This window comes from Astatotilapia calliptera, chromosome 7 (assembly GCF_900246225.1).
Source record: "Astatotilapia calliptera chromosome 7, fAstCal1.2, whole genome shotgun sequence".
NCBI lineage: Eukaryota > Metazoa > Chordata > Actinopteri > Cichliformes > Cichlidae > Astatotilapia > Astatotilapia calliptera.
Window position 1 is genome coordinate 27,689,928 of NC_039308.1, and position 24,154 is coordinate 27,714,081.

At 39.8% G+C, this 24,154-nt stretch overlaps 1 protein-coding gene across 1 annotated transcript in view; it reads left to right on the top strand.

Annotated features, from left to right (window-relative positions):
• The first annotated feature begins 13 nt into the window (after positions 1-13).
• LOC113025924 (5-hydroxytryptamine receptor 4) overlaps positions 14-24,154 on the top strand; it is a 57,073-nt gene continuing 32,932 nt past the window's right edge. Inside the window, exons 1-5 of the mRNA XM_026174182.1 lie at positions 14-156; positions 17,080-17,161; positions 20,701-20,877; positions 21,558-21,758; positions 22,859-23,012. Coding sequence (XP_026029967.1) covers positions 17,139-17,161; positions 20,701-20,877; positions 21,558-21,758; positions 22,859-23,012 — 555 coding nt within the window. The 5' untranslated portion in view covers positions 14-156; positions 17,080-17,138. The remainder of the gene's footprint in view (positions 157-17,079; positions 17,162-20,700; positions 20,878-21,557; positions 21,759-22,858; positions 23,013-24,154) is intronic.

A 24,154-nucleotide genomic window follows, 5' to 3' on the forward strand; every position in this document is an offset into this window, starting at 1 on the left:
GTGGGACGGTCACTCCTCTGCAGCCCGTGCGTATCAGACTCGCCGGGCTCGCGGCAGCTTTCACACTTCTGTCATGTCAGTAGGAATATAAGGGGAATACACGCGCAGGGGGGGAATATTTGACTGTGCGCAAGGGAGGCGTGGAGCCCGACACAGGTAAGAGCCTTACATGAACATTTTTTAAAAGTTTGGCAAAGAGAAACAGGGATACCGTGTGCTCACTGCAACTTCACACACACCTACTATCGAGAGCAAGCAAACACGACGAAATCAATAATAATAACAAAGAGAACAACGCAAATGTAAACTTTTTTTTCTTATTTTGATGTTCTTTTTTTTTGAGTTTCTTATCATCGTTATCACACTGACTGACATCTTGCAGGATTGCTTGACCAGCCAAGTAGCCTAATCCTGTCTCCAGCCTTAAAATTGATTTTAATTTGAATCTAAGCCTCTCTATAAGTGCTTGACTCTTGTGTGAATACCACTGCTTATCATCAATTATAATTTTCCCACACATTTGTTAGCCAAAAAGAATGAACAACTTGTGCTTCCACAGCTGTTTGTTTTAGTTTTTTGTTTAGTTTTTTTTTTTACATGTATTACATACCTTCAGCTGCTTTTTTTCCCTCGTATTTTTCCACTCATGCACCCAAAGGAGAGACTTACCTCATCAACTTGTATTTTCTTATCCGTACTGTCAAGCTGAGTGATTGGCACATTGTGGGAATAGACTATGTGAGTGACAAAGTAACCAGTCCTGTCTCCATCATGAAAGAAGATGCATTTATGATTTCAGTAGCCTGTCTGTCACTCCTTGATTCATGCCTGATCACCATGCAGTGTCATGAATTATAATTTTTTTGCAGCTTATCACCTGCTTGTGAGCAAAAAAAAAGATGAGGCCACAGCTATTTTTTCCCATCTTGATTCTTTACCCATGCACATGCTCTAAGAATCTATTTGTTTTCTCAACTTGCTGTGTACTATTTTCTTGTGAATTAGCTTCTAACATTTAGTATGCCACCCTTCTTCTTCTTCTTCATTTTGCTGTAAGTTCATGCAGGGGAACTTCTTCTTCTTGGTCACCGCCGATCGCATGTTTTATGACCTAACATCTATTATTTGACTTAGAGGTGCGTCAGCTTTAGTGTATGGATGAGTAAACATGCACTCGATGTGCTTAATGAGGGGACATTGAAGCTTCAGTGCCTGTGTCGGGACACATGAAAAGGTCAAATGTTGTTCAGTTACTAAGGAACAGGGTGCTAATCAGTGACATTTCATCACAGAGGTGATGCACTAATTTCTCCTTTGCTGCTATATAACAACATGAGCCATGCACACATATAGATCTACTTGAGGCTGGACTCAAATACACACACCATCTACTGAATGCACTTTAGCATGCCAAGCAGCTGCTGGAGGCTGTTCTTCACTTGATTAAGCTTTTAATTGACTGTAAACAATGTAATAGTGCTCTACAGTAAAATGAGTGTTCTGATACACTGCGCTGGTTACACAAAGTGTGTGTCTGTGTGCCTTTGTTAACGAGAGTATTAAGAACAGGATTTTTTTTAAAGACATGAAAAGCTGACTTTCTAAAAGCCTCCCAGGCAGTAATTTAAAACAAAAGCAGATTATGTGCTTATGTAAATGACGAACATTCAGCCCAGTATCTACAGAAAATAGATCTGATGTGGTGTGAGGTGGTAGGAAGGTCTGGGTGGTGGAGGCAGGTCTAACTTTCATAAAGACCAGAGCCTACCTACTTTCACAGATGTGTGATCAACAATAGTCATAACCATAACATAACCTAGTGGGCAGTTTGTGTAGAAATGTTGAAAGGAAGAGTTTTAAAAATGCTGACACTGAGTGTAATCAAATTTCTTGCTTGGTGAAAAAATTATTTTGATTAACTACGTAAAACCTAACCAACAGCTACTGCTACTATAAAAGTTTTGTGAGGGTGTTTAATCATGTTTATGTGCCTTTTATTGTGGGAAAGTCTTTGTCAGTGGAGTATGTTGGATGCAGTTTAGTAAATCACTTTGTGACTTTTTATGAGGGCATAATGTTGCACTGGATTTGCCAAGCGGGGTTTTGTTTGATGAACTCACTTGAGGTATTTCCCGATTTGAGTGAGGGGATGTGTTTGATAATGTGGGTCAGTATAAAGAGTCATAATGCTCCACACTTCCTGAAAGTAGGGGTGTCAGATACATCTTCACTGAGTCCACACTGGGAACTGATATTCATATCAAGGTGGCAAACATTGACGTGGTTTATTGTCATGCCTTTATTTATTGTAAAATGCCAAGATCCAGTAGATTGTACTGTAGAACCACCCTGAGTATAGTTTCTTAATAGTTTTCTGTGTGACTTCAGTCTCTTATATTGTGGGGGCCATTGCAACACCATGATTCTCCCATTTTTCAGCCATTCTGCTATAGAGTTGCTGTTGTGCTTGGGAACATTGCCCTGTTGCATGACTTGGTTTCAGCCAACCTTTAGCTCTCGGAGAGATGGCCTTAGATTTGACTCTAGAATGTCGACATGGTCGACTGCAGTGACTGCAAGATGCTCAGATCCCGTGGCTGCTAAACAAGCCCAAATCAAATGTCAACTGACTTTGTTAATTGTTGTGTGGGGTTGGAAAAAGAGCTACCACTGACTGTACTTGAACTAGCATCTCAGTGAGTGCAAGTAGGGCTCCAAAGGTCGATCAAAGAACTTCTTTGAGAACTTTTCCAAACCCAAAAAATGTTGACAGTTTGGTATAAGGTATTTATGATAATGTAGTGTGCTTATGATAATGCAGCCTCCCTGGGAAAGTCTATGCCAGGGTGCTGGAAAGGAGAGTTTGTCCGCTAGTCGAACCTCGGATACAGGAGGAACAATGCGGTTTTCGTCCTGGTCGCGGAACACTGGACCAGCTCTTTATCCTCTCGAGGATACTTGAGGGTGCATGGGAGTTTGCCCAACCAGTCTACATGTGTTTTGTGGACTTGGAGAAGGCATTCGACCGAGTCCCTCGGGGTGTCCTGTGGGAGGTGTTGCGGGAGTATGGGGTGTCTGGCCCATTGCTACGGGCCATTCGATCCCTGTACAACCATTGTAAGAGCTTGGTTCGCATTGCCGGCAATAAGTCGGACTCGTTCCCGGTGGGTGATGGGCTCCGGATTTGATGATCAGTACCATGCTGCTTTCCACCCTCTTAATTCTTATGGAAGCAGTTATTGTATATGTACTTTCTCACAGGACTACATAAAGTCCTGTGAGGAACTTTCTTTTTCATCTGGGTGTACATTGTTTGCACACAGGATGCATCAGCCATTGTTTAATTCCACTCTCTCGTAATAAATGAACTTGACGTGGCTTCAAAAATAAGGACCACTAGAGCGTCATTGTCTGTTTTTAAGACTAAATACCCCCAATCCTGTATCCTTTGGTAGCATCTGGTATAGGAACATAAAGTAAATTTTAAAAATCAAAGCATTAATTTTAATTTACTATTATTAGACAACATATGGTACCAAAATTATAAATCATGGTAAAAAAAAATTCTAATTTTTTTTATATTAGAAGAAAACTCACACTCCTAAGGGAGGTGCAAATCCAGTGCTGGACAGCAGCCAGCAGACTGAAAGCTTTGACCAGATTACAGGTATGGGTGTCTTAAGGTGAATCGGGCAGATGAAACAGGATAGTGTTTAGAGACAGTGAGTGAACTAGAGTGACCTTCCAGCAGTCAAACAAGATTTTAATATTTTAAGGTCCCAGAAATAGTTAGTTTCCTGGCTCTCCCATCACCTGCTCTACTGTCCTTATTAGCCACTCTCTACAGACATGTAGGAAAAAGCCACCGCCTTCAGGCTAAATTTAGGCCATCTGTACAAATGCCAACTCATTAGCCTGATTCCCAGCATGGACCAGGACTCATTCATTATCAGTGTTACCTCACCCATATCCGTCTTTTGCATCTCAGTTTATTGACAAAGATAGCTTATCGTAATATGTGCTATAGTAAACAGACTACTGTCAACACAGATATACTGTAAGTTCTTTGTTTTGGTGTCCTGCTAATAAAAACTGGAAATGCTTTTACATTTTTACAGCCAGTAAACATAAGTCATTTGATTTTGCTTATTGTTGTCTGTTTTGAAAAACAGCTTCCACTGGCTACGCTTGAACTAACATCAGCATAGTAAGTAGCATAGTAATACTGGTCTCTCCGTATTACTTAACATGTTATATATGGTGATAAATCAATAAATAATGGTGACTTATTAGACATGCGTGTGAATGACACTGCTGACAGCTGATTAGTGTTCTGAAGATTGCCTGAAAGTACCCTGCACTAAGTAAACGACTGAGCTACATCCCTGGTCACTGATGTTCGCTTGTCATGCTCTAGTGACAACCGAACATGGTCATCATTTCCAAATTTGACTGTTATCAGATACTAATCTAGGTGAGGGAGCTTCTAAAGCAGATAATAATCTGCTGTGCAGAAGTGAAACCTGAGCGTGAGCCTCGTGTTTGGTGCAACAGGAATTAAATGTCAAATTTGTGATTAAAATGCCCAGTAAAAGAATCCTGTGACTACAAAACAGGGTAGAGTTTCATTACTGGAAAAATGTATTTTTTTATTTTAAGATAAGAGATAAGATAAACCTTTATTAGTCCCACCCGTGCTAAATTTTTTGGTCACGGCACAAAGTTAAGAGCAGTGAAAATTAAGAAAAAAAGAAAAAAACAATAGAATAGAATAAGATACGATAAGATAAGATAGAATAACATACTATACAAAATAGAATAAAATATTATATACAATAGATACAAATAGAATAAAATACTTTGTTATATTGGGAAAATTGCACTTGGTACTATTGCACATCAGGGAGACAGGGCAAAAGTGTGTGTGTCTGTGTGTGTGTTTCCAAGAAAAATTGAATGAGACTTTTTATTCTGTAGAGAGATGCAAAGTTACTCGGAAACAGCTTGTCACATGCTTCTATTCTTGGTGATATATACAGTTGATGGTATCGGTTTTTTAGTTAAATATTATCGCAGTAAAATTTCGTGAAAGAAGAACTTCAAATGGACCATCAGATAGGAGTTCAGCTTCAATAAATGGACCTTTGTTAAAAAGGAGGCCATGCAAAGCAAAGTGAAACATTAAACATCCTTGAATTAATGTCATTCAGCATGACTTTTAAATAGTTGTTTCCTTTATCACTTCTAATTTTAATTTGGTCTAATTTTTTTCTTGGTATTGTTATTCCTTTTATTGCATAATAGTTTCCTTGAGTGTCTTGTAAGTGTGAAGTCGACACTAGCGCTCTGAGAAAAACTAAGGTCCAAAGTAGGTGATAGCACTTGGTTGATCTTTGATTTCCATAGCCTGCCTGCCTTTTCCACACAGCCTCTGTGCATGCATGCTTATATGCTGCACATTGTACTGTATTATTTACTCATTGTCCATTCTTCCCCTTTTCATTTCTGAGCTTGCATGCTGATTGTGACGAGCACGCTCGATTACTCGCTCACAACCCATTACCCACATAGCTTTATCCACAATACACACTCCATGTGCTTAGACTTGCAGCTTGTTCCAGTCATGCATGTAGCACACTAGTGTGTGATTTAGGGGATCGCTGTGAGGACAGGGTTTGAATATTAGAATATTACTAGAATATCAGAATCGCATATAGATGTTAATTTGAGTGTTGTAACTGTGCTCCACAGATGATCAAAGAGTTTTTTTTCTTTATAGTATACCTCTGAAATCAAAGAGAGGAACTATGTACTCTCAAATGAATGTAAATCAATTGAGAACTGGAAGTTGACTGAGAGCTTAGTTTTTGTGAAACATGTAATTATAGTTATCAGTGGAGTTCATCTGTTTTCAGCTGTAGTTGATATTCTAACAATTTAGCGATCCTCTTATTTTTGGCTGCTAAGTGCGATGTTAAATTAAAAAAAAAAGCAAAAAGCGAATTGTTTGTAGATGTCAGCTGGTTATAAAAATACCAGACCAACTGTCCTGTTCTGACATCAGTGCTACATCTTTAGAGCTTTTGTTAACAGAGAAAGAAGCTTGTGAGTGGAGTATGCGTTGGATTTGATTTACTGCAGTCATCTCTAAATTGCTACCTAACACTGGAGCCTAGTTTGAGATGTTTTTCCTGTTTGACTGGTGTCAGTTGCTTTAGGTGACTAATACAGCAAAAGTAATTAATCTGTTTGTGTAAAAGTGAAATATTATACAGATTTTTGTTTCTTTCTGAATTTCTGAAGAACTGGGTACTGTATACTAGTGCTGTATAGCATGGTAAGTTATAGTTTAAAAATCAGGTGGTCCATTTAGTTTATAGCTCTCTAACAAAAGGAAAATTGTGGCTCTTGAAAATCTGACAATTCAACAGTCTATTAAAAGCCAGTAGTTCTGGAGTTCTAGAGAAACAATTGTCTTGGATTTCTTTGCTGTTGTAGACTGATTGCAAGTAACTAGGGTGACCAGCTTTTGATTGCAAGGTACTTGCACACCAATCAGAGTCAAACAGCTTTTTGGACGTCGAGTATTGGAGTGGCTGTATGTAGCTCAGGAGGTAGAGCAGGTTGGTGGTTTGATCCCTTTGATCTTGGGTACGATACTGAACTCAGAGATGCTGTTGTTAGATAGAAAGCACGGGTAGGAAAAAGTGCTTGTGTGTATGTTGTATAAATCGCTTTCAGTGCTCACTTAGTTACAATAGTAAAACGCAATATAAGAACCAGTTCATTCTGAGTAGTTAATGTGATTTTCTGTGTATGTAAATGGCAACAGATTTGCGATTTTCATCTGTTTATCACAGTTAATCATTCTGTGGTCACAAACAGATTGCGTGTGATTGCCACCTTGAGCACATTCAATCACAAAGGAGCTTGCAAAGAAAAGCGTCTGGACTTCTTTAAGTTGCTTGAAGACGTTTCACCTCTCATCCGAGAAGCTTCTTCAGTTCTAAGGTCAAATGGTGGAGAGTCCCAGATATAAACCTAGTGGGAGTTTCCCCCCACAGAGGGACAAAAGGACCCCCTGATGTTCCTCTAATTGCCTGAGCCAAGGTGTGAAACTGGGTGTGGGTCCCAATCAGCCAGGGTTTCGGGTGAGCTCATTGTGAAATCTGGCCCCACCTTATCATGCGAATTTTTCTTTGCAAGCTCCTTTGACTACGATGACCTGGATGACTGAGAACCTTCACAGACATTCAATCACAAACTGATTTCAGATTGGTTCCATTTCGTTGCCATTTCACCATCTGACTGTGACAGGTCACAGACCTGATTCCTGTCTCTAAAACAACCGTTTTAACGGAAACCGGACTGCAAACTCATTGCACACCGATGCAATAATTTCGTTCTGCTGCGGTCCCCATTCACTGTTTTGCATAGCGTGACTATAGCGTTAGATGACAGGATTTATGAAGATCCGCTTGTAGTCACTGAAACTGCCACAAGCTTTTCACAATGATTGTGTATAAAGTATGTGTACTAGTCATAATTCAGCTGAAAATTGTCCAGTAAACCACAGACTATGCCTCCTGCCTGCTTGCATGATGATACCAGTGCAGAAGTAGTTTTGTTTTGAAACAGTTTATAGCCTGTAAAAGCTAATGTCCTCAAAGCAAATGGCACAGTGACTCATAACAAAAGAAGTGCAACGAAACAGGGAAACAAAAGCAAGTTGGTACACTGGAATTTCTTTATTGCCATCAGTTAGCCCTAAACCACAGAATCAGAATGTAGAATCAGTATGTAGATCTCTCAGTGTCTTATTTCCTCCCATCAGCCCAAAGTTAATTAGTTTCCTAAAGCTTGCCATTATTGTATGCTTTTATTTTGAAAAAAAGAAAACTAGGGTAAATCTGAGGAATTCATTTATATGGTAGTGCTAAATTGGGTCACCAGAATCAGAGTTACCAGGTCCCAAAGCCACTCAATACCCAGAGTAACTGCTAATAAAACACCAAAGTACTAATTAACTAGCACAAATGGATCTACCGTGGATTTGCACCATTCATCCAAAAATATATTCACTTTTCATCTGTCATTTTTTGTCATTTTTTGTGTAAAATGCCTGTTATCCTGACTGGGTGTGAATTTATCCAGTTTACATTTCATTTCCAATTATTATGACACACACAAGTAGTATTGAGAGGGGGGAGCTGGGTGGCTCGGAGGATTACAGCACAGTGTGTGAGTGTGTGTGTAGGTGGCTGGCATGTTGGCGTTTATACTGTAAGCGCTGTTCTAGAATCACTTTGGTTGGATTTGGATACAGGCAAATGACTTAATTGGGAAAGATGAAACAAAATGATCTTTTTATAGATTTATGGATGTGTAATATGGAACTGAATTAATATAATGAATGCCAGAGCTGATATTTTCTTGCTATCGTTAGTATTAACTTGCACTCCACAGCTTCAGGTGGTGAGAAAAGCCTCCCCAGCAGCAGTTTGCTTACTCAGACCTTACTCTCAAACAATTAAAACTGCAGGATGAAGGACTGAAGATCATGATACGTGTCCTCGGCAATGGAGCGAGAGGCTGCTCCTCCACATGCAAGCAAGCAAACAAATGTGCATATGGGCACACACAAACGACTCAACAAGCTCACAATCAGAGGTGTGAGAATATGTGAGAAGTATTTAGGTCCCACCTGACAAGAGACAAGTGAGAATTAAGGAGGAATTAATTAGTTGCCTTTACTTCTTTATAAGCAGTACAATGGTCTCCACACACTGCTGTTGCTGTTTAGCAGAAAAAGAACATTTGCATCTTTCATATGTTTGACAAATAATAGCATTAGCTCACATTTGTCAGAACAAATTATTTGAATTTTATTACACATGCTGGGAAACCTTCACTTTTACAGAGTTTGTAAGTGTATCATGAAGTAAATTTTAAAGCTTACAGTGACAAAAGTGATTGCTTGATAAAGAAGACTATAGTTGTACATTGATTGTTCTAGATTGTCTTTACCTTACTGTCTTCCCATTGATATAGAGTTAGAGTTAGTTAACAAGCACATTTCCAAAAGTCTAATGAACCGCTAATTGTTTGTTGCATTTCTTATCTGTGCAGTCCCGTATTCTGGCCTTTGAAGAGGTGTTTTAGTATTTACACACATTTAATAGTGACTGTCAGCGTAAATCAAGAATCACAGAAGTGATTCTGTGTCTTTTAAGGCAGCGGTCCCCAACCTTTTTTGCGCCACGGACCGGTTTATGCCCGACAATATTGTCACGGACCGGCCTTTAAGGTGTTGCGGATAAATACAACAAAATAAAACTAGTACCGGCACCGAAAAAAAGAAAATTTATTCATAACACACATGAAAAGACCCAGGAAAACCGAGTAAACGATAAAAACGACAACAAAATAACACTGAAAACCGATTAAAAACCCTGAAAACTATACATTTCACACCTGAGCCTCAACTCTCGCGGCCCGGTACCAAACGACTCACGGACCGGTACCGGTCCGAGGCCCGGGGGTTGGGGACCGCTGTTTTAAGGGATATCTTTGACTGGGGCACAAACCTGGTGGAAATTAATATCCACATATTCATTTTTTTTTTCACTTTGTGCAGCCCAGCAGATCAGGAAGATGCCCAGATGGCGAGTGAGCATCTTCTAAATGCAGCTCAGTTCAGATGAGTCTGTCAGTTCTCCTGCATCATCTGACTGCCTGTTTGTTTTTGTTTGTCACTCAGCCTCTGTCTGCATCTATACAGTCTACATCTATTAAGACATAAAGGTGTTTGTATCGAGAAGATACGTGGATCTGTTTGAAGTTGTGCGTGTATATGATGTGATATTTATTTATCTTCATTTTCTACTGTATAGCTGTGCTATGATGTTGTAGGCCACACAGTGCTTGCATCTCAAAACCACCTGTGGGTACTGGGTTGATTTTTGAGTTAATTTTCCTTTTCTCTCACATTATTTTTTTTTTTTCCGATTATTTCTTCTTCCATTTCAGCACAAATCTGTCTGTCTCAATCCTTCACTTTGAACTATCCAACAGAGTTTTGTCTGTTGATAACTACCTATATATTATCTAGTACACTACGGCACATAGTAGGCCTATTTCCACAGAACAGTTTGGTACTGTTACTACAACAAGTCTGGTCTACCAGTCCCTGGCTCGTCTAATGCACATGTTTAAGATAGGCTCTGAATTGTGCATCCATTACTGTCAGAGTGTACACAGATAAAGCAATTAAAGTTCATGGAACAAAGTGTGAGTGTCAGAATAGTTGAACGTGGGCTGTAATATAAAAGTGCTTTGAGTGCTCTCATAAACAGCCCACTTCACTTCGAGTCCGAGTGACGCAAATTTTGTCTGCGCAGACATCTGTGGACCCTCCAACTTTTTTGTTTCTGTGTGGACTTTTCAGCTTGAGCACTACACTACAAAATACCGACTCATTGTACGCTCTCAACATGATGCTCTGAGTTCCGCCACATGTAGCACTGTGCATCTCAGAAGTGGCTTTTCTCCCTTAAAAATAAAAAAAGTGTTTTGTTTTGGGGGTTTTTAAACAGAAGCTACATCGAGTTTCACAAAGCAATTGGGGGTGCCAGGAAGTTAAAAGCAGGAACAGCATACAGACAGTATAAAAGATGAGTGCCAGTCATTGGTTTTAAACTGTCGATTTTGGCTATAATTACCTTGTTTGGATGAAACGGTGGAGTGCTAATTTGTCAGCTAATGCTAGCTGGTTTGGTTAGCAAGCTGCACTCATAAATTGCCTAGGGGAACACACAACGCTAATTACTTCCCCCTGGCTAATTAGTGCTACTAAATGGACTAATAAAATGATAGCATTTTATATAGATAATCCATTAAAAATGCTGATGAAAACTCACTCTAATCAGAGTTTTTATCAGGGGTAAATTACCCATAAAGGTCAAAACTATATATTTCTTACTGCGCTGTAAATATGCCTTTTAGTGCTGTAAATTTAGACATTTTAACATGAGTCAGCTGACTGCCTTTTGGAGCCGGCTTCAAGCGGCACCCCAAGGAACAGTAGCTTTTTGTTTCTGCTTCCACCTTTTTCAACTCTGGAGTTTGCTCTGTGGAACTGCATAAAGAAGCTTTCTTTATTTTTTTATAAAAAAAAGATCACATGTAGATCTAAACACTCTGCAGCTAAAACGCTCCTGGTGTATTTTGAAACCATGTGCAGGATAAAAAAATTGTATTGACATTCAAAGACATCCATTTATTCTGCTCTTATCGTTACTTGTCTATCTATTTAGGAGGATGTCCAGCAGATCCACATAACATTGCTCTTGTAAATCACAAACAGCTGCACTAAGTCAAGTCAGTTGCCCAGTTACTCCAGAACAAATGGAAAAATGAGAATGAGAAATGCTCTTTCTTTTGTGCACCATCTAGCCATCCATCTTCTACTACTTATCTAAGTCTGGGGCACAATTTAAGGTGTTCCCAAGTCAGCCAAGAGGTGTAATCCCTCCAGTGTGTCCTCGGTTTGCCTCAGGAAGTCCTCCTGGTTTGACATGCCTGGAACACCTGATCTAGAAGGTGCCCAGTAGGCATCCTGGTCAGATGCCCGAACCAGAGTAAACCAACGGGTCTACTCTATATTTCTATATTCTGTCTTTCTCTAACACATCCTCACTCTTCTTCCTTTTCCACTGATAAGTTGTTGGGGGTCATCAAATGTTGACCCTTGCAGCTCCTTCGTGTCCATGAATTGAACATATTTTAAAATGCTCAGTCTCCTGGCTTCACCTGTGTTGACCACAAAGAATCACGTGCATTACATTTCCTCAAATGTAGGAATGACACATTTTTTGTTATTGAGCCAAAGCAACTGAGATAAAGAGACATGGCGCACTGGTTTCCTGCCTTATTCCTTTTATTTAGGCTCAGAGCCTATGATGGCAGTGACGGTGATATTAACATTAAATAAATGTTAACATTGTCAACTGTTGAGTATGCTGCAGATAAAAAGGAGACATAAAAGCAATCTAGTGCCTTCGTGCTCTCTGCTTTCCAGAGTTCATCCTGTTCTGTTTGGCTGTCAGTCAGATGTGAAATGGACACGGTGAGCTGTGAAAACACACCCCCCTGGACTCACATCATACAAGAAAATTGCAGTCAGAAATATGGCTCATCTCTCCTCTCCCTTTCCTCCCTTTGTAGGAAATTCCAGATTAAGCAACTATTTTTCTCATTTCCGACATGTGAGTAACTGAGTGAGCAACGACTAGCAGGGTGGGTTGTGTTTGTTTTGTTGTTGTGGCGTTGATAGCGTATGAGTGTGTTTGTGGCTGAAAGAGGAAAAAATGCTGATTAGTTTGCTGTGAACACCATTTAAGATGCAAACAATAATCAGTAAATTTCAGCTGACTATTGAACACGGGCTGAATGTAAAGCTGAACACCATCCAATCTGTGCACCATTGTTTAGCTGAATTATTCCTTCAGGAACGTCACATTCACCTATTTTTACTGTGTTTGTAATCAGTGGTTTTGTGTTGTAATTGCTACAGATTACGGACAATCGGCTTAGCTAGAACGTGCTCAGATGTCTAATGAGCCGGGGGCCAGCTAAAGGTGTTAGTATACTTGTTTGAGCCTGTTGAATTGGCCAGGTGTGTGATTGTGAGCAAAGAAGCAGGGTTATAGGTATTTTCTCTTGAAAAGCTACGCTTTACAGGGCCTCTAAAGTTGACTTTTATTTCATTATTTATGCTTTATGGCCTGAAATGCCGCAGTTTTGATTTACACTGGCCATTTTGTTAGGTACAGCTGTTCAACTGCTCATATCTAACCAGCCAACCACATTGCAGCACCATGACCCAAACTCAAAAATACAATTTGTTGCAATCAAGGTATGCAGAAAAACGTCTCTGAACCCACAACCCATCAGTTGTGAAGCAAATTGCCCAAAGCAGCAGAAGAGTCAAGTCAAGTCAAGTCAAGTTTATTTATAGAGCACATTTAAAAACAACCAAGGCTGACCAAAGTGCTGTACAGTAAATACAGATAAAAATACAATAGAACACAATTTCGTAATAACACCTCGCTGATAAAAATAAAATAAAAATATATAAAACAAATAAATTAAACCTTTCTAAAAGCCAATGAAAAGAGGTGAGTTTTAAGAGCGGTTTTAAAAGTTTCTAGGCTTTTGGAGAGTCTGACGTGAGGAGGTAAACTGTTCCACAGTCTGGGTGCAGCCACAGCAAACGCCCTCTCTCCCTTTGTCTTTAATTTATACCTGGGAACATCTAAAAGCATCAGGTCGGCTGACCTCAAAGATCTCCTGGGGCGATAAGTACTAAGGAGTTCTGACAGGTAAGAAGGTGCAGTGCCATTTAAAACCTTAAAAGCCAGCAATAAGATTTTAAAATCAATCCTAAAGGCAACTGGGAGCCAGTGGAGAGAGCAGAGAACCGGAGTGATGTGGTCTCTTTTTTTTGAACCAGTCAACAGGCGAGCGGCAGCGTTCTGCACCAGTTGAAGGCGATGTAGACAGGAACGATCTAGGCCAGCATAGAGGGAAGAGCACACTGGGTGCCGCTCTTGTAAGCTAAGAACGGGAAACTGAGGCTAAAATTAACGCAGGCACGCCAAAATGGACAAACAGAAGATTGAAAAAAAAAGGCTTCCTGTTTTGACAAGTCTCAATTTCTGCTGACACCCTCAGATGGTAGCGTCAAGCACCATGAAAGCATGAATCCATCCTGCCTTGTATCAATGGTTCAGGCTGCCGGTGAAGCTATGATGTGGGGGATATTTAGTGGGCACACTTTCAGCTGATTAAAATGAATAAGCGTAGCTGTAGTTGTTGACCATGTCTATCTCTTTATGAGCCCCCAGAAGATTTACCTATCTTCTGATGTCAGAAATCTCAACTAATCTCAAACTGGTTTATTGAACATGTCCAGATGGGCTTTACAGTTACAAGATCTCACTGCAATAGAGCACCTTTGGGATGTGATGGAGGGGAGGTGCATTCTATGCATGATAGAGACAATCTGCAGCAACTGTGTGATGCTGTCATGTTAATATGGACCAAAAGATCTGAGGAATGTTTCCAGCGCCTGTGTCATGAAGAATTAAGGCAATGTTGAAGGCAACAGGGGGTCCAACCCCATACTAGCAAGGTACTTCAAATCAATGCCTGTATTTTTTTTTAATAAAGACACAGTGATCGTGGAATCGTGGATTTAAAAAAATGCCTGTGAATACTGCCCAATATGGTGAACAACCCATTCAGGAACATTATGTTTTTAATAATCTATCCTCACGAGTCCCTTATGTGTTTGAAAAAAACCCTAAAACTTCTCGGCTCTTGTAAGTACAAATGGTATGCACTGTATGCTCTTAAGCAGGATGCAGCGGAGGTGGTGTACTCTACCTGGGTCATGTTATTTCTCTAATTGCTTTAAGGAAGTGGAGCATTTGATAAAAGACAGATTTAACTTTCTCTGTTTTGTTTCAGCCCACTTGTTCAGCGCCACTATATTTTTCATGTCTAGTAAATGTTATGTACAAGTACATACGTAAGTCTGGACAGGTCAGAGCGAGAAAAGCATTGCTTACTTTTTAAGCCAGGATTAAGACTCATTATGAATCAGATGAAATAAATTAATATTAATTTTAAAATCTACACTATGTGTCTTATTATAGTCAACACAGGAACAGACACGAGTTCAAATTCAACTTAAAGCTGGATAATACACAGATATCGCATGCAGTAAACTGTAATCTGTCCACAGGAAGTAAGTACTGTTGACAGGAGCGTTGGCTTTCACAGTCTGTCAGGTAATGATACTGACCCTCAAGTGCAATAAGCTTGGACAGGGATCATAAAACGGCAGAAAAGCACATGTTGAAATAGGTGCTTAAAGCTGATAAGGCATCGGCAACTGTGCCAATGAAAGGTTGTTCCTCATGAACAGATGCTTAATGTCACATGTGAGAGCATATTCTCCAAGTATTTTTAGAGGTTTTTTTTGTCATTTCCAGTCAAATAGTATGCAAACACTATACAAACAAATAGTATGTACTTTTGTCCTGAGTTGGTGTAATATATTTATGAATCCTAACCTTAACATCAGCTGATAAGTCTGCCTCTTTGGTTTGACATGAAAAAGATTTCAATGGGAATCCAGTCACAAGAAAAAAATGTCTAATGTATCACATTTAGCTGTAGCTATGCTCCATGGTGTATTAGTTTTAAGTAACAGCTGTGAGACTCAGAGATTCCTCCTCTTTCTTTACTATATTTTTAACCCAGGGCTTGTGACTCTGGTATCCTAGCCAAACGTAAAATGGAACTCTAACATGCGCTTCATGTTGCAGAAGCATCATTTCCTAAACTTAACCAAGCAGTTCTGAATAGTAACACAAAACAGTGACTGAAAACAAAAAGAAATGTGACAGAGAAAGAAACTAAAATCTAAAATAATGATACAGCACTGGATACAGACCCCAGACATTGTAGAACTTGTTAGTTTTTTTTTAAGGCAAATCACAATTTTCTTTGATGTAAAAGTGGTATATTTCTCACCAGCAGTAGGGAGTTGATACTGAGTTTTGTTGGGATTGCAGACACTGAGCCCAAAAATAAATTGGCCATCCCCAGAATTTTTCCATGGCCATAAAGTTGATATTTGTTGTCCAGAATGCATGTAGCCATCCATGCATCTATCCATGCATGCATCCATCTATCCATGCATCCATCCATCTATGCATCTATCCATCCATCCATCCATCCATCCATCCATCCATCCATCCATCCATCTATCCATGCATCCATGCATGCATCCATCTATCCATGCATCCATGCATGCATGCATGCATCCATCCATCTATCCATGCATCTATCCATCCATCCATCCATCTATCCATCCTCTTCACCTTATCTGGGGTTCAGGGTTGTGGTTGTGCGCGAGTCTATCCCATCCCATATCTGTCATACACACTGGAGAGTTTGCCAATCTATCACAGATGCAGTAACATGAAAGATGTAACTATGACTACACTGATTTTTTTTCTGAAATCATTCTCTCATTCAGTCCTTCTTACTTCTTCTTTAGAGAGTTCAGGGTGTGTTAAAAGCACAATTCATTTAGCCTTTTATCAAAGTGTTTAAAGTGAACAGACGTTTTTTTCCCAAAATGAATACTTTTATGGCTGTTTATGCACTCTTTTCTCTCGTCCATCTGTTATTTCTCTTCCAGTGCCAAGCATGATTGTATACAGTGCTCGGATAGGGATAGTGCGGCCCTCATGGTACACTGCAGATTTACTACTTATTTGCACTACTACTGCTACAGAACTTTGGGTTGCATTAAGTGCGCTATATAAGGAAAAGGAGTAAGAACCATACATATGCAAAACACGAGAAAATGGCAAACTCACTATCTAATAGCAAGTGAAGAGCAATTTCTGACTCAGATGTTCAAAAAACTGCTCGATAACTCTAAACCTTGATAATTCTTTGACTTTTAAAGTGGTCTCACTAGGATTGCTTTCTTCATTGGCATAATTAAGAGCAGCAAACGTAAACAGCATTTCTTTCAACGGGAGAAACAAAGGTTTTGATCTTTACCAGTCCCGGCAGTCCATCAGTAGATGGAATCCGACTTTTGACATTCATGAAAAGGAAGTAAGAAAGGAGAATTTCCCCTTGTGGTACTCACTCATGTATGATATTATTATTTCATTACCAAGATAAACTAACATGCTGATTTAATCTGGCAGCAACAGCTGCTGCCTGCCCGCTGCAGACTGTTTGCCCTATAAATATCGCACGTTTTCAAGCTGTGATCTAATTACTTATTTGAGGTACAAGTACCACATTTTTGGCTCCTTAATGGGTGCCACAAGATGGACAAACAAGAATGTGAAATCCAGTCAGTTCAGATTCAAGAAGGTCAACTACTATTTTCAGAAAAATGCAGACTTACTTTAGGAGCCAGTAACATTACATCATGGTTGTGTGTGTGTGTGTGTGTGTGTGTGTGTGTGTGTGTTTCAACAGGGCTGTAGCATGGGGTGATGAGGACTCTCCTTTGCTAATCTCAATGCAGATGACTAGTGATGGCCACAGCATCACCTCAACAGTAAGTCATAACAATCATAAGCCAAGTATGTTAAGTCCCTGCTAACTTTAGCATGAATTTCACAGTTTGGGGCTTTTTGTGGTTTATTTCAATTGTTCTTTTTCCAGGATAGAATTACTGAATAGCATGCGACTTTAATTACTTTAAAGAACAAGAATTGAATGCACAAGTTTGAATATGTTTTGGATTTTTCTCTAATCCGAAGAGGATCAAAAGTATACACAGAGGTTCAAATATATACATACACCTCCACTAATATTTAGTTAAATGTTCCTTAGCAAGCTGCACCGCAACTAGATGCTTCAATATCCACTGGTCAGATGATTGAGCATTATTTCTGGCAGAATTAATAGAGTTCATTTAAATTGGTTTTTATGGCATGGACCTGAGTTTTTAGCACTAATTTTCAGTAGGGTTGAGGTTAGGGCTTTGGGAAAGCTGTTCCAGAAGCTTAATGTTAGCCTCCTTTATGTATTCCCAAGCCAGTGTTGTTGTGGTGAAGTCTAGAGTTTGAAGGTAGTCTTTCCTTTTCATTACTGCATCCACTTTGTGTACCAGTACAACTGGTAGTAAAACATCTCCAGAGCATGATGCTACCACCACCATGCTTGATAGTTGGCACAGTGTTTTTACCTTTACGTCTCCAAACCTGTGGCCAAAAAGCTCAGTTGTTTTCTAGTCTGACCATAAAGCTTTTCCCAAGAATGCATTTCGAACTTGAAGGTGTTCATTTTGGAGCAGGGGCTTCTTTCTTGGTTGGCACTCTCTCAGTCCATTAGTGAAGTAGTACCTGTGTTGATCCTGAACATCCTAACCAATTTCCTTTCATTTGAGGGGGGCAGTTTGGGTCTTCTTCCAGACCGTGTTTAAAGATGGCTCCAAGAGACCTTCCTAACTTGTGTAAACCTACAATTCTTCTTCTTAGATCTTCACTGACTTTTCCATTGTCAAACAAACACTTTTTCTGCTGCCAAAAAGAAACTACCAGTTGTTGCACTAATGAGCAGTGTTGGGACTAACGCGTTATTAAGTAACGCGTTACAGTAACTACGTTATTATTGTGGTAACGAGCACGGTAACTAGTTATTATGCCAAAACCGGGAACGCGTTACTCGTTACTGGGATTTAGATAGGCTCGTTATTCGTTACTTCGTGTGGTGGCTATCGCGGAGCTTCCACAGATTCAATAACATTAGCAAGTGGTGGAGGCCAGCAGGTGGATGAAGGAAAAGGGAGGCAGGAGGAGAGACCCGAAGCGGCCGCTGGTCCGAGTGTCAGGTGAACTGAACTTCAGGTAAGAAGTTATGACCTGCAGTCCATCTGGGTCAGATATAAACCAAGTTTAGTTGGAGTTTATTTTCGTTATGCTGACTTTTTCGTACTGCGTGCTAGCTAGCATGACGGGGTTTCTATACAGCTGGGTGGGTGCTATGTTACTGATGTTGAACTTTATTTTGTTCATAAGGTTAATTATTAGAGTTGCCAACCGTCTCGTAAAAAACTGAATCGTCTGGTATTCAGAGAAAATATTACGCGTTTCGTATTGAGGTGAAAAGGAACAGTTTGTCCCGGACTTCAGCTACAATGAAAAAGGCACAAAGCTGGAGTTATTCTGTGTTTACGCTGCACAGCTGCCTCTTCTTCTCTCATCCTCTCACCCTCCCTCTCCTGTTTCTACTTCAATCATGAAACTGATCAGTGATCAGCTGATCGGCTTTTCTCTCTTGTTTGTTTATCGCCCACTTTGCGCCAGAAAGAGGAAACCAGCGGATGTCGTGGTAAACAACAGCAGCACGTTTGATCAGCTGTTGTTAGAATTTATTTAATATTAATTTCTAGTATCAGCTGATGTTTGCTGGAGCCACAGCTGTAAAGCTGCTGGTCATGATATCGGTTTGGTTATCTGGTGAGAGGGAAACATGAAGATGAAACCAGGAGATGTCCTGATGTTACTGAATCATCAGAGCTGAACAGGTGATGGAGAAACAGGTTTACCTTTTAGGTGACATGAATGAGTTGAAGGGAAGTTATGAACTGTTTCTGAGAGACAAATAACACCAGGATCCTTTTCTAAGTAGCTGACAGCTGGTAACTGTGCAGGGGCGGATCTAGTAAAGTGTTGCCAGGGGTCCATGTAGGGCATTAAAAGGGAAAGGGGGGCACAAGGAAATACTTTCTTATTCTCATTTAAAATGTCTCACTTTTAAAAAAAATAATTATCTGAGTCTTGCAACAAACAATTGATAGATTGATACATATATACCATCAGAACAGTGTACATCACTGTCACAACAGTGTTTATTTTCATTCAAAGGCTTTATGATTTTTCCTATAATTTTTCCTATCCAAAATGCCCGGGAGGATTTTTTTGTCCCAGTCCAGCTCTGTATGCAGCTCATCTGCAGTCTGGTGTTACCTACATCTTCCTATTCAGAAGGCAGAATTTCCGAGTTCTGAGTACAATCGAACGCACCACGACTGCAGTTTTTGTGTTGGATGTAAAAAGCAGGCTAGGATAGAATCAGGTGTGGGATTTCTCTCGTGGAAATGTGCACATTATTTTTTCCTTTCTATTGGTAGGTGGCACAGTGCACTTGTGGCAAGTAAGCAAGCTAGAAGACTGGCAATCTTGCTGGGTATCCAGTTACGGAAGCAACACATTAACAAGAGAATTCTGAGTAAAACCAAAGTTACTTTCCCTAGTAACTAGTTACTCTGAAAGTAACGAGTAACTTGAAGTAACTGAGTTACTTTTGATAGAAGTAACTAGTAATGTAACTAAGTTACTAATTTAAAGTAACTTACCCAACACTGCTAATGAGAAGTATTTAATAGGCCTTGGCTTTATGAAGTTAAAAAACAATGTAGAAACTTCACTCATTACAACATCACTTATTAAAAGATTAATTGCGAGTGTGTATGTATAATTTTGACCCTGTGTGGATTCAAGAAAGTACTAAATAAATTCAAATTTGTTGAAGTCATTAAAGATGCATGCTGTACCATCTTTACACACTGGAAAAAAAACAGTGCCTCTGTGATTAATACAATTTGATTCTGGTTCTGATTATCTGAATTGTCATGACAACCATGAGTGATTATAACCTTCTGATCACACTTACAGGTGTCAGCCCAACTATAATTACACAGTGTGCTAAATGAAAGCACCCCACAGCCATTTGATTGATTTTTCTTTTTTAATTTTCTGAGGGAACATGCACAAAAAGAAACATTTATCACATTTGGGGGAAAAATGTCTCGTCCCAGCTTAAGCTGTTAGCTGATTTTCATCTGCATTGTCTTGGTAGCTACATATAATATCAGTTGACCCATAAAATTCAGATACATGTCAGAGAGACAACATACAAGTAACATAATATAAAATAATCAAATTTGCATGCAAAGATAAACTAAGATAAATCTATCCATACCCATTGTAAAACTTACATCATGCATATCCCATTCAATAACCAGACTATAGCATATGCAACTAATAACTGATTTATTGGTCGGTTACTTGTTTTATTTTTCTCTTGCAGTTTGTTGGATGATATAAAAAACTCTGAAGAACAACAGCCAGGCCAACAGGAGCAGCAGGAATTCTTGAGCTCCCTGGAGACCATCGCTCTCTCTATCTTTCTCTCGCTCATCATTATCATGACAGTTTTTGGCAACCTGTTGGTCATGGTGGCGCTCTGCAAGGACCGACACTTGCGGTGAGCACTGTTGTCTTTCTCAGCAGCAGCTGTGTTTTTTGTGACTTCAGCAGAGAAGAAGGTTTAAATCTTCTGTCTGCAAATGCTCCCTAAAATCTTTTTTGAGAATGTCCAGAAAAGCCAAAATAAAAATCTAGTAATCTTAAAAATAAATACAATAAACCTGACATAATGTAGCAAAGTTTTTTTGAGTGAGATAATGACTTTCAGAATTTCTTTTTCCGTCTTTTAAAATTAAACCAGCATTTGAAGATCTGTTTTTTCTCAAACTACATGGTTCTCATTTTGGCAGTAATATTTAAACAAACCCATCAAATGTCAGAGCACTCAAATTTCATTCAGCCTGTCATGACAAACCCCGTCAGGTAGACAGAAAGATGGGCATTAATTTGTTTTGACATTTGGTAACTTCCCCAAAAATAATTTTTTTGGATCTGTGCCTCAAAAGTTTTGAGACCTTATTAAAGACCTTTATTTAAGATAGACTTTACTGCAGGAATGGAAGTTAATACTATTTATTTATAAAACTATACTCAAAAACATGCCTGTCTTTCATATTTTTACAGAGTTGCGCCGACTAAGCCGCTTCCCTTTTTAAAGACAGAACATTTAGAGTAAATCAAACTTTTTCTGGATCTTTTTTTTTCTCCAACTTCTATATGGTTGTCTTCTTCTCCCAGAAAGAAAAAGACAAACTACTTTATTGTCTCGCTGGCGTTTGCTGACTTGCTGGTTGCTCTGGTTGTGATGCCCTTTGCTGCCATCGAACTGACTACTGGCCAGTGGCGCTATGGAGAGATTTTCTGCCTGGTGCGAACATCTCTGGACGTCCTGTTGACCACAGCATCCATCCTGCACCTCTGCTGCATTGCACTGGATAGGTTTGTGTTTGTGTAAAAAAGGCATATATTGATGGCACAATGTGTTTCCCCACTGAAAACATTTTTTTAAAATAGGGTTTGATTTAATGTTGAAGACAGTCAGTTACTTACGTTGCACACCTAACAAATGATCCGTCTGTATTTTTCTACCACTTATTTGGGTCGTAGGGGCTGCCCTCTAAGCAGGTACCCCAGACTATACTCTCTTCATCCAGAGCCTCCCACTCTTTGAGAAGAATACAAAACATTATCAAACTGGCAGAGACCTAATCTTTCGTGTGTGTCCAGGTCGGCCCTCGGGTAGTCCTCTTGGTAGGACATGCCCATGCAGTGCTGTTTGTAGATTTCAAACAGAGAATAATCATTTCTACTATTCTCACAATCCTCTTCAGCTTATGGCTATCCTCAGACCTGCTGTTTGCAAACCAAGAAGTGATCCAGTATGTAATAATGTTTTTGATGGCCCATCTGTATGAGACTGTCAGTGCTGAAGTGAGGAGGTCCGCTGTCTTCCTTCTGCAGAGGAGGGAGAGAAGCTGCTGTGCCTTCTTGATGACAGCTGTGGTGTTGTCGCTGGAGGTCAGCCCTCCAAAACTCAATGCCCTTTACCCTCTTTACCGCAAATTCGCTGACTGTCGGTGGTGGGAGATAACTGAAGGTAGCCCTCCTAAAATCTATGAGATCTCAGCAAAGGCTTCTGATGTCCCTTAGAGAGTCACAAACAAAAATACGACTTTGACAGGCAAAGCTAGCTGTTGCCTTATATTGCCTTTACTGGTGTAAGCAGATCCTGCAGCAAGCATTGGTCATGCCACCATGTTGAACCTAGTATTTCTGTCAGAAAAAGTGAACAGAATCAGCTATGAAGAGCAGCCAAACAGTTTAATATCACAGAAAGTCAGTAAGGTTTCCTACAAAAGTAGGAAAAAGTCTGATTTATTTCACAGCAATGGCTGCTCTACCGTCATACAGGGATCAAATAAGCCAGAATAGAGTATGGGCCCAATACCCCATACCTCTGAAGCACAACCCCCCATTCATTTTTAAATCTGTATGTTAGTGTAAAGTATGTGTGTGCTAGTGTCTGTGTCTTATTTCAGGTATTATGCCATCTGCTGCCAGCCATTGGTGTATCGACACAAGATGACCCCGATGAGAGTGGCAGTCATGCTCAGTGGCTGTTGGCTCATTCCCACATTTATCTCCTTTCTACCCATCATGCAAAGCTGGAACGCCATCGGGATCGAGGATATTGTAAGTCCTCATTAGCTCAGATCAGAAACCATCACTAATGAGATCAAAACAAGTGGCTACATAGTTCTAATGCTTACATTTCTTTACTACGACCCCTGAATCAAACCAAACAGACAGTATGTTTAAACAAAGTATCACAAAGAAAAGTTCATACCGCTCTCAAATGCCTAAAGAGAGGTATGTTCTTTCTTTGAGGGCAAAAGCGGCATTAACCTCTCCAGTCTAATATTCTTTGTTTCTAATAACATTTTCAATCCCTGAAACAATGGCACAGTAAAAGAATGATCACAAAACAATTCCAGTCCCTGTGGAGGCTTTCTCGCTGCGAGCAAAGACAGCACTTCAACAAGCATTTTCTTCTGGTTTAGGTATGTTCTGGCATGAGCTTGTTTCAGAGCTGCCTTGAAATGAGCAGCAGGACTCCCAGAGGCAGGCAGGGACAGATGAATTTATTCATCCAGACTTAATGAAAAGCTCTTTTCTCTTATCTTTCTGTCTGGCAGCGTACAAAGCCAGTGTTACTTTTTTAATGGCTGTCTCAATGGCTAGAAGTCATACACGGTATACAAAATTGCATAGGATTATTTTAAATGCTGTCTGTGTGTGTGCCGATGTGTTTTTCATTACGCTTCTGTTCTGTTTCAGAGGGATTGTTTGAAACTGAAATTTCTTCTCACTAAGCACAAGCTAAACCAAACAGTATTTGTCTGGTTGGTTTTAAAGGTGTCTGCTCAGGGATAGTGATCTGAAACTGATCTCTGTCTTGAAATGCTCAATTTGGGAGATACCGTCTGCAGCAAAGTTTTCTGTCAGTAGAATAAAATCTAATTAAATTGAGCTGGCCAAGTTGATTTCAGATAGAAATTTACCTTAGGGACTGGTTATCACCGTGGTCTATGCCATAAGCTACACGGAGCTTATACCTCAAGCACTTCTATGGAATAATAAACAACTCCCGAGCAGAGACAAACCAGATAACTGGGCAATGTGGCAGAAAGCTGGAAGTACTTATATTATTAATTTATTTGACATCAACTAGTAGAAATCTGTAAATTATTACAGTTCTAGAGGTTTGTCCAAATGAGTAGTGCTCTGTTTAAACGGTTGGGCCGTCCTTTCAACTATTCCACAGGTAGTCCACT